Source organism: Sinocyclocheilus grahami, unplaced genomic scaffold, assembly GCF_001515645.1.
Source record: "Sinocyclocheilus grahami isolate Dianchi unplaced genomic scaffold, SAMN03320097.WGS_v1.1 scaffold505.1, whole genome shotgun sequence".
Lineage (NCBI taxonomy): Eukaryota > Metazoa > Chordata > Actinopteri > Cypriniformes > Cyprinidae > Sinocyclocheilus > Sinocyclocheilus grahami.
In genome coordinates this window covers 652,062-662,329 of record NW_015505684.1, presented here as the reverse complement: position 1 = coordinate 662,329, position 10,268 = coordinate 652,062, and the positions used below count along the sequence as shown (strand labels likewise).

The following is a 10,268-nucleotide window of genomic DNA, read 5'->3' as shown; positions in this document are numbered from 1 at the left end:
GGGAGTCAGTCCCATAGACTCCCCATGTTAAAATGCCCAACTTTACAGCAGAAAAAAATGTTTACAGCCTGGTACAAAAAGTGGTTTTGGTCTATATAGCTAATTTTGCCCTTCATGACAACTGTGAGGGGGGTGAATTTTTTTATAACTCATCCGTTTAAAGCAGCACTATGTAACTTTTGGCGCTCTAGCGGTGAATAAATAGAACTGCACACATCCCGCGGAAGAAAATTCCAACCGGAGCTACTTCTCTAAGTTTATGTCTATGGCGATTCACGCAGGTATGTGTTACTCCGCAGCGGTGACCAGGCTACAATAGTCTAAATATAAGTACTTATTATAAGTGTACCGTAGTGATTCGGAATAAGACAAAAACGCGGTTTGGAAGATGAATTCATGATGTACTCGCTCATTATATACATTTTGCAAATTTTGAACACAGAAAAAGTTACATAGTGCTGCTTTAAATTATATTAAGCTTTAAAGTTCTGCATAATTAAGGGCGTGGCCACTTGAGTGACAGGTGGATTGCCACTGCTGTCACAACCGTCGAGCTAGGTGGGCGTGGTTTCAGAAACCAGCTCCCGCCTCTTTGCCCATTTTCGATTATTTCAGAGTGACGCGCTGCCAAGATGGCGACGGCCGGCTCCGTCTACTTTAGGCTTCAAAAATGCTCTTCAGAAACCTACGGGTGACGTCACAGACACTACGTCCATGTTTTTATACAGTCTATGCTTGGGATTTGTTTTAAAATCGACTTGTTTCAGTGATTCAGAGTCGACTCTTTCTTTTGAGAGACAATAACTTTATACACGGTGCACTTTCAGATTTAAAACTTTGCAGGATGTTTTCATTCACTTAGAGCTGTGTTACACACTGCATGAAAGGTAATTTTCAAAAATCCATAATAGGGGCACTTTAATGTAATTTATAAAATAAATTTGTAAAATTATTTTAATTTGGGGGGTTAAATTTGGTCTAAAATGATGTAGGAAGATTCATCCTATATATAAAATTGCCAAATTATAAGACAATTTGGGAGGTAAAATGATGTCATGAAATTAAAATCTTAATTGGATTAATGTATTTTTGATTATTTTATTTTCTTTCTTTTGATTTGGAGTTGAAATTTGATGTGGACATGATGTAGGGAGATTCATTCTGTAGATAAAACTCTTTGCCACACTTTTATGAAAATTTACAAGACAGTTTTTTGGAAGAGTGAGTCACGTAAAATATTTTATTATGCTTGGCATCAATCTTTGACATTAATTCAGGAGGAAGATGTACTGTAATATTATCCCTGTAGTCGCCCTGCATTTCCTGCCTGTGCCTGTGCACGAGAGAATGGCGTTGCTCAGACTAACATGCGCCCCCTGCTGTTTGCATGCAGTCACTGCATCCAGCAGATCCTGGAGGCGGTGCTTCATTGCCATCAAATGGGCGTGGTGCACCGAGATCTCAAGGTGAGTGACAGGTGATTCGTTCATCTGTGTGTGTGTGTGTGTGTATCGTGCATGCTTTTGTGTACAAATATGCTATGTGTGATGTGCGATTTATGATGAGATGGTTAATATTCAGTAGGGGGCGTGGCTTAAAGAGAGAGGCCACCCAAAACTGAAAATTGTGTCATTTACTCGCGCTCATGTCATTCAAAACCTGTATGGAACACAGGAAGAGATGTTGTGAAGAATGTGGGTTTGTGGTACCCGTTGACGTCCATAGTATTTTTCCATACAGTAGCAACTGTTTGGTTATTTGCATTCTTCAAAATTTCATCTTTTCTTAAGCAACTCGTACAGGTTGAACAACATGAGGGTGAACGAATGATGTCAGAATTTTCTTTTTCAGGTGAACTGTCTTTTATACTCGCTATCTGATTTGGCATGATATTTTGTGTGCATGGATGTCTATGTCTGGCATAAAACTTTTAAATTGTGCTATTATTTCAGATGAAATAATTTTTTATTGTTGATTTTATGTCAATTTCTTTGTGATTTGTTTGAAGACACACAGGTTAGAATGGAATCACTTTCACCAATATAATTCAATATAATCAGGAACGTCTAGAAATACAGTAAATAGGGTCAGGTTTGATTTCATGTTGCTTCTTTTTCCAATCCTACTTCCGATTTGAAGTCGCTTTTTATATTTTAAAGAATCAGGTTATACAAATCTCAGTCTGGATGCGTTTCCAGCATCATTTTCCCTGGATGCAGCTCAAGGTCATTGAGCATTTCACACCATCCTACGGATTCTCAATCAGAACGCTTTTCAAACCATGAGCCCGAAACGTCCAGATGCCATCTGAGCTCCGCGAATAGCTCCAGCAGATGGCAACGGCGGCTGAGCGTCAGAACACAGACACCGTTCGTCTCTTTTCAGAGCAGCATCTGTAGCGCGATGAGGACGACAGGAAGATAGAGATCAGAGATTGAGACTGAATAAGTCTCCCATGATTCTTTGCTCCTGTGGACCCAATTTCCCACCTGGCTCAACTTCCACCAGAGCAGAGGGAAGATAACCTACTTAATAACAGCACACACACACACACACACACACACACACACACTCTCACACTCACGCTGAACGTTACGTAGAGGTGCGAATGTGCGTGTTAAGTGGGATGATGTATTATTAACCCATATATCAAAATGAGTGACAGTAGGTTATGTGAAAAAATGAAATCAAAATTGACTCTGTGTGATTTCTTGATAACTTTGGTTAAATGTTCTGTTTAATTTTTTTATGCAGGTTCAAAAGTTTGGGGTCTATAAGATTTTTTTAAAATGTTTTTGTTAGAAGTCTCTTCTGCTCACCAAGGATGCATTTATTTAATCAAAAATTCAGTAATATTGTGAAATATGATTACAATTTAAAATAAATGTTTTCTATGTGAATATAATTTAAAATGGGATTTATTCCTGTAATGCAAAGCTGAATTTTCAGCATCATTACTCCAGTCTTCAGTGTCACATTATCCTTCAGAAATCATTCTAAAATGCTGATTTGATGCTCGGTAAACATTTGTTGTTGTTATTATCAGTGTTGAAAATGTTGTGCTGCTTCATATTTTTGTAGAAACAGTGATGCATTTTTTTCAGGATTCTTTGATGAACAAAAAGTTCAAAAGAACAGTGTTTATTTTAAACCTGTTGTAGCATAAAGGTCTTTCCTGTCAATTCTGATCAATTCAATGCATTCTTGCTTAAAAAAAAAAAAATCTTAATGACCCCAACTTTTTCAATGGTTTTATATGTCCATATTTCTTTTTTTATGATCAACATGAAATCAAAATCAACCCTAGTGTCTGTCTTGATCTCTTTGGTTGTCAGTGTTGTGTGTAAATATCTGTGGTGGTAAATTGTTGTGCGGATGCCGTTTCATGTTGACATGAAAGAGAAAAACGAAGCTAATTTCCCGGAATTCTGTATCAGACATCAGTGAGACCACTGAGAGCCAGTTCTGTCAGTCAAATCGACCGTGTTCAGCTAAAGATAATCCAGTCCAGTCTCAGAGGAGGGTGCTGTAGGGAACACTGCGATTGAATGACAGTAAAGAACAACTTTAAAGATGCTCTTCAGGATGAATAACACTCTTCTGCGTAATGCTACTATATCCTGTATTAATTAACTTTAGGTCGACAGCAAGCTAATGTAGGCTAACATTCCCTAGAGCTATAACAAATGTTTGCACGCACAGATGTGTAAAATCAGTGGTTCTCAACCTTTTTGACTCCAAGGCTTCCCATTGTCCAAAAAAATATTCCGTTTATAGGTGAAGATATTTATGGTACTTCTGCTATAATGACAAAGCTACTTGTTTCGAAGTACTGTAGCTTACTACTTACGTTTATTTACGCATGTATTTATTTATTTTTGCAAAGTGTTATTTTCTTAAAATTGGGAAATAAATAATAGAATTCCATAATTCTGAAAGTTTCAAGAGCGGAGTGCTGTTCACACTCTTAATGAGCGATTAATTTACATGACTTTTCCAGTCATTTATGATTACAAGTTATGGTTAATTTTAATGTAATTTCTCATAAATTTTTACATGATAAATTATATTAGATGGCTATATTTAAATATTTATATTTCCATGATTGTATACATTTCCAAATCTTTTCCAAGTCTAGAAATGAAAACAACCATCATATATGGGAGCCCTGGTTCTTTAAAAATACAATAGAAATTGTAGTTGTTGGGAACAAATTATATATATATATTTTAATTATTGTAAAGTGTGTTGAGGCCTTCTAGTAGGTCCTAACCAGCATTATCATTAAATAAACTAAAAGTAAAATTATTATATAATTTTTGTTAATTAAAATAAAACTGAAATATAATCAAATATAAATATTAGATATAAAAAACAAACAAACATGTTTTCTAAGTTTCATTTTGTTAAAGCACAAAAATGTCTAACTGGGAATAAATAACAACCAAAATTAAACTAAAACTAATGGCTGAAATAAAAATAAATGTAATAGTAGTGGTAATAATGGCATAAAAAATGTCAAATGCACATAACAATTACCAAATTTAACCAAAATTATAATGAAAAAAAAAAGAATAAATAAATAATAATTAGTGCTATCAAACGATTAATCGCATCCAAAATAAAAGTTTTTGTTTACATAATATATTTGTGTACTGTTTGTTTATTATGTATATATAAATACACACATTCAGTATATATTTTGAAAATATTTACATGTGTATATAATTTATATATTTATATTATTTTATATTATATACAAATATATATAAACATAACATATTTTTCTTAAATATGTACATGCATGTGTGTGTATTTATATATACATAATAAACATACACAGTACACACTCAAATACTATGTAAACAAAAACTTATTTTGGATGCGATTAATCGCTATTAATCGTTTGACAGCACTAATAATAATAATAAAAACTATAATAGTGTATAAATAATACTAAAATAACACTGGTCCCAGCTACCTGATTGAGAACCAATGGCTTAGCATCATTTGTCATCTGTATTTTGGCTGTTAGATGTTTTTCTTGACAATTGAATGCCTGCAATGCTAACCGTAGTTATTTTATTTCAGAGAATCAACCATTGGTCCATTTGGATGATCAAAAGTCGTAGATATCAAGCTCACATATGATTTTAAATGTACAGCAGTAGAACATCACAGGAAATGCACTTCTAGCGAACTCTGCCGGTGACAGAACACGGTAGAGTCTTATATTTTAGGAGTTGATTCTGTTTGTATGCTGTATCTGTTGCGCAGCTGTGCTTGTATGTTATGTGCTTGATGTTAAAAGGTGACATGTATCAGATTTGGGTTCAGCAGTAATATGAGTGCGCCCCTGATCTCCCCCCCAGCCGGAGAACCTGCTCTTGGCCAGTAAATGCAAGAACGCCGCCGTCAAGCTGGCCGATTTTGGCCTGGCCATTGAAGTGCAAGGGGACCAGCAGGCCTGGTTTGGTACGTGGTCGGTTTGAACTCTCCCAAAGCAAAAATCCCAGACCGTTTTGCCTTATTTGTTTAATTTCGCAACTTCCAAGCACATAATCTGCCACCCAAATGGTTTTCTCCAACATACAATGTTGGAAAGAGCCTGGATGTTGCATTTTCAGATGTGTATTTTTGCTTTCGCATGCAGGGTTCGCTGGAACACCAGGTTATCTTTCCCCAGAAGTGCTACGAAAGGAGGCTTATGGGAAACCTGTGGACATTTGGGCATGTGGTGAGTCACACGCTCCCTCCCGATAGAGTTCTTTGCATCTATTTCTAACTTTCTCTCTCAACGCCCCGCACATATTCAGACACATCAGCTCTCAGATGTGGAGAGCTCTTCTCCGGCAGGTGTTGTCAAGAGGCTGTTGCCAAGCGCCGCTTTCACCGTCGTATTTCACATTCACTTTCTCTAGAGCATCGATAGTTGAGCGGTTTAATTACTTTGCAGATCAGTAGGTGGGTTGGTGGTTTTTTTGGTCTGGGGTTTGGAATTCTGATTCATTTCGGTGAAGTGGTTTATTAGGATTGTTTGTATATCAGTGAACCAGTTCATGGATTCATAGAAGTCATTTTCAAAATCCAACACTCTAAAGAGAGAGAAATTAATTTAAACTGTTTATCACTAGGCCGCGTGATGTTTAGCAACAATTTTTAACCCACCTGGCAGGTTTAGTCTCCAAAAAAATTTCTGCCTTACAGTCAAATGATTCACAAATGCTGAGTTATTACAAAGAACCAGTTCAAAAAAATAATTCATTCAATTCTTGTTTCTGAATGAATCGTTCATTTGAACCGGTTCATTATTTCTCTATAGAATTAAACAATTATTATTTTATTTTTTTTGATTATTTTCTATATTTTATATTTTAAGTTATTTAATATAATTTCCACATATAACTATATAAACTGCTGTTAAAATTTTGGTATCAGTAAGATTTTTTATGTTTTAATGTTTCTTATGCTCATCAAGGCTGCATTTATTTGATTCAAAATACAGAAAAAGCAGTAATATGGAAATAAATAATAGAATTCCATAATTCTGAAAGTTTCAAGAGCGGAGTGCTGTTCACACTCTTAATGAGCGATTAATTTACATGACTTTTCCAGTCATTTATGATTACAAGTTATGGTTAATTTTAATGTAATTTCTCATAAATTTTTACATGATAAATTATATTAGATGGCTATATTTAAATATTTATATTTCCATGATTGTATACATTTCCAAATCTTTTCCAAGTCTAGAAATGAAAACAACCATCATATATGGGAGCCCTGGTTCTTTAAAAATACAATAGAAATTGTAGTTGTTGGGAACAAATTATATATATATATTTTAATTATTGTAAAGTGTGTTGAGGCCTTCTAGTAGGTCCTAACCAGCATTATCATTAAATAAACTAAAAGTAAAATTATTATATAATTTTTGTTAATTAAAATAAAACTGAAATATAATCAAATATAAATATTAGATATAAAAAACAAACAAACATGTTTTCTAAGTTTCATTTTGTTAAAGCACAAAAATGTCTAACTGGGAATAAATAACAACCAAAATTAAACTAAAACTAATGGCTGAAATAAAAATAAATGTAATAGTAGTGGTAATAATGGCATAAAAAATGTCAAATGCACATAACAATTACCAAATTTAACCAAAATTATAATGAAAAAAAAAAGAATAAATAAATAATAATTAGTGCTATCAAACGATTAATCGCATCCAAAATAAAAGTTTTTGTTTACATAATATATTTGTGTACTGTTTGTTTATTATGTATATATAAATACACACATTCAGTATATATTTTGAAAATATTTACATGTGTATATAATTTATATATTTATATTATTTTATATTATATACAAATATATATAAACATAACATATTTTTCTTAAATATGTACATGCATGTGTGTGTATTTATATATACATAATAAACATACACAGTACACACTCAAATACTATGTAAACAAAAACTTATTTTGGATGCGATTAATCGCTATTAATCGTTTGACAGCACTAATAATAATAATAAAAACTATAATAGTGTATAAATAATACTAAAATAACACTGGTCCCAGCTACCTGATTGAGAACCAATGGCTTAGCATCATTTGTCATCTGTATTTTGGCTGTTAGATGTTTTTCTTGACAATTGAATGCCTGCAATGCTAACCGTAGTTATTTTATTTCAGAGAATCAACCATTGGTCCATTTGGATGATCAAAAGTCGTAGATATCAAGCTCACATATGATTTTAAATGTACAGCAGTAGAACATCACAGGAAATGCACTTCTAGCGAACTCTGCCGGTGACAGAACACGGTAGAGTCTTATATTTTAGGAGTTGATTCTGTTTGTATGCTGTATCTGTTGCGCAGCTGTGCTTGTATGTTATGTGCTTGATGTTAAAAGGTGACATGTATCAGATTTGGGTTCAGCAGTAATATGAGTGCGCCCCTGATCTCCCCCCCAGCCGGAGAACCTGCTCTTGGCCAGTAAATGCAAGAACGCCGCCGTCAAGCTGGCCGATTTTGGCCTGGCCATTGAAGTGCAAGGGGACCAGCAGGCCTGGTTTGGTACGTGGTCGGTTTGAACTCTCCCAAAGCAAAAATCCCAGACCGTTTTGCCTTATTTGTTTAATTTCGCAACTTCCAAGCACATAATCTGCCACCCAAATGGTTTTCTCCAACATACAATGTTGGAAAGAGCCTGGATGTTGCATTTTCAGATGTGTATTTTTGCTTTCGCATGCAGGGTTCGCTGGAACACCAGGTTATCTTTCCCCAGAAGTGCTACGAAAGGAGGCTTATGGGAAACCTGTGGACATTTGGGCATGTGGTGAGTCACACGCTCCCTCCCGATAGAGTTCTTTGCATCTATTTCTAACTTTCTCTCTCAACGCCCCGCACATATTCAGACACATCAGCTCTCAGATGTGGAGAGCTCTTCTCCGGCAGGTGTTGTCAAGAGGCTGTTGCCAAGCGCCGCTTTCACCGTCGTATTTCACATTCACTTTCTCTAGAGCATCGATAGTTGAGCGGTTTAATTACTTTGCAGATCAGTAGGTGGGTTGGTGGTTTTTTTGGTCTGGGGTTTGGAATTCTGATTCATTTCGGTGAAGTGGTTTATTAGGATTGTTTGTATATCAGTGAACCAGTTCATGGATTCATAGAAGTCATTTTCAAAATCCAACACTCTAAAGAGAGAGAAATTAATTTAAACTGTTTATCACTAGGCCGCGTGATGTTTAGCAACAATTTTTAACCCACCTGGCAGTTTTAGTCTCCAAAAAAATTTCTGCCTTACAGTCAAATGATTCACAAATGCTGAGTTATTACAAAGAACCAGTTCAAAAAAATTATTCATTCAATTCTTGTTTCTGAATGAATCGTTCATTTGAACCGGTTCATTATTTCTCTATAGAATTAAACAATTATTATTTTATTTTTTTTGATTATTTTCTATATTTTATATTTTAAGTTATTTAATATAATTTCCACATATAACTATATAAACTGCTGTTAAAATTTTGGTATCAGTAAGATTTTTTATGTTTTAATGTTTCTTATGCTCATCAAGGCTGCATTTATTTGATTCAAAATACAGAAAAAGCAGTAATATTGCAAAATATTATTACAATTTAAAATAATGGTTTTCTATTTTAATATAATTTAAAATATAATTAATTTATGTAATGCAAAGTGCTGAATTTTCAGCATTATTACTGCCGTCTTCAGTGTCACATGATCCTTCAGAAACCTTTCAGAAAAAAATTATATATATATTATATTATATTTTTCTTTGTGAGCCTGTAATGCTTTTTTCTGGATTGTTTGATGAATAAAAAGTTAACAAGAACAGCAGTTGTTTAAAATAGAAGTATTTTCTAGCAATATAAGTCTTCACTATCACTTTTTTATCAATTTAACACATCCTTGCTAAATAAAAGTATTGATTTCTTTAAAAAAAAAATGAAAGAAATAGAATTTACTGACACCTGGTTGTGTATTTTGTGTATACGTAATTACAAAAAACCAGTTCAAAACAATGATTTATTCACAAATTAGACTTCAATACAAGTGCTTTAAGTGATTAAACAATACAATTTACGTTTGTTAATATATTTCTATAATTTATATGTTATTTATTATAATATAGTTATTATAATAGGAAATTAGATACGTTATATTAAGAAATAAACTTGGACATCATTAAAATTGTAGCCGTTTTGATAATGTTTGGTGTTTAAATTAAGTTTATATTTTTTATAGAATGTTTATATATGTATATGTTTCTTTATGGAATTGATATGTGTATTTATTATTACATTTAGGGTTGTTTTATGTGTGTCTAAATGTCTGCGTTAGTACTTGAAGAGTTGTGAGAACACAAAGAATTGCATAGAATCTGTTAGAAGTGAAATATCTATACTGTGATTGCAGGAGTCATCCTGTATATTCTGCTGGTGGGATATCCTCCGTTTTGGGATGAAGACCAGCACAAACTCTACCAACAGATCAAAGCTGGGGCTTATGACGTGAGTCCCCTTGTGATTTCACTCATACGAGTCAATACATACCCATGAGTTCCCATGTTTCCTGTAGTTCCCCTCGCCAGAGTGGGACACGGTCACCCCTGATGCCAAAAACCTCATCAATCAGATGTTGACCATCAATCCAGCCAAGAGAATCACGGCCCAGGAGGCTCTGAAACACCCGTGGGTCTGCGTGAGTATTAGCAGCCACTGACCAGCA

General features: G+C 34.2%; 1 protein-coding gene across 13 annotated transcripts in view; it reads left to right on the top strand.

The window, feature by feature from the left end:
• Positions 1-10,268, top strand: part of LOC107554545 (calcium/calmodulin-dependent protein kinase type II subunit beta) — a 96,001-nt gene that overhangs the window by 43,359 nt on the left and 42,374 nt on the right. For all 13 annotated transcript variants that reach the window (XM_016237098.1, XM_016237095.1, XM_016237093.1 and 10 more), the window contains exons 7-10: positions 5,373-5,475; positions 5,654-5,737; positions 9,957-10,051; positions 10,119-10,241. In XM_016237098.1, the coding sequence (XP_016092584.1) occupies positions 5,373-5,475; positions 5,654-5,737; positions 9,957-10,051; positions 10,119-10,241 (405 nt within the window). The remainder of the gene's footprint in view (positions 1-5,372; positions 5,476-5,653; positions 5,738-9,956; positions 10,052-10,118; positions 10,242-10,268) is intronic.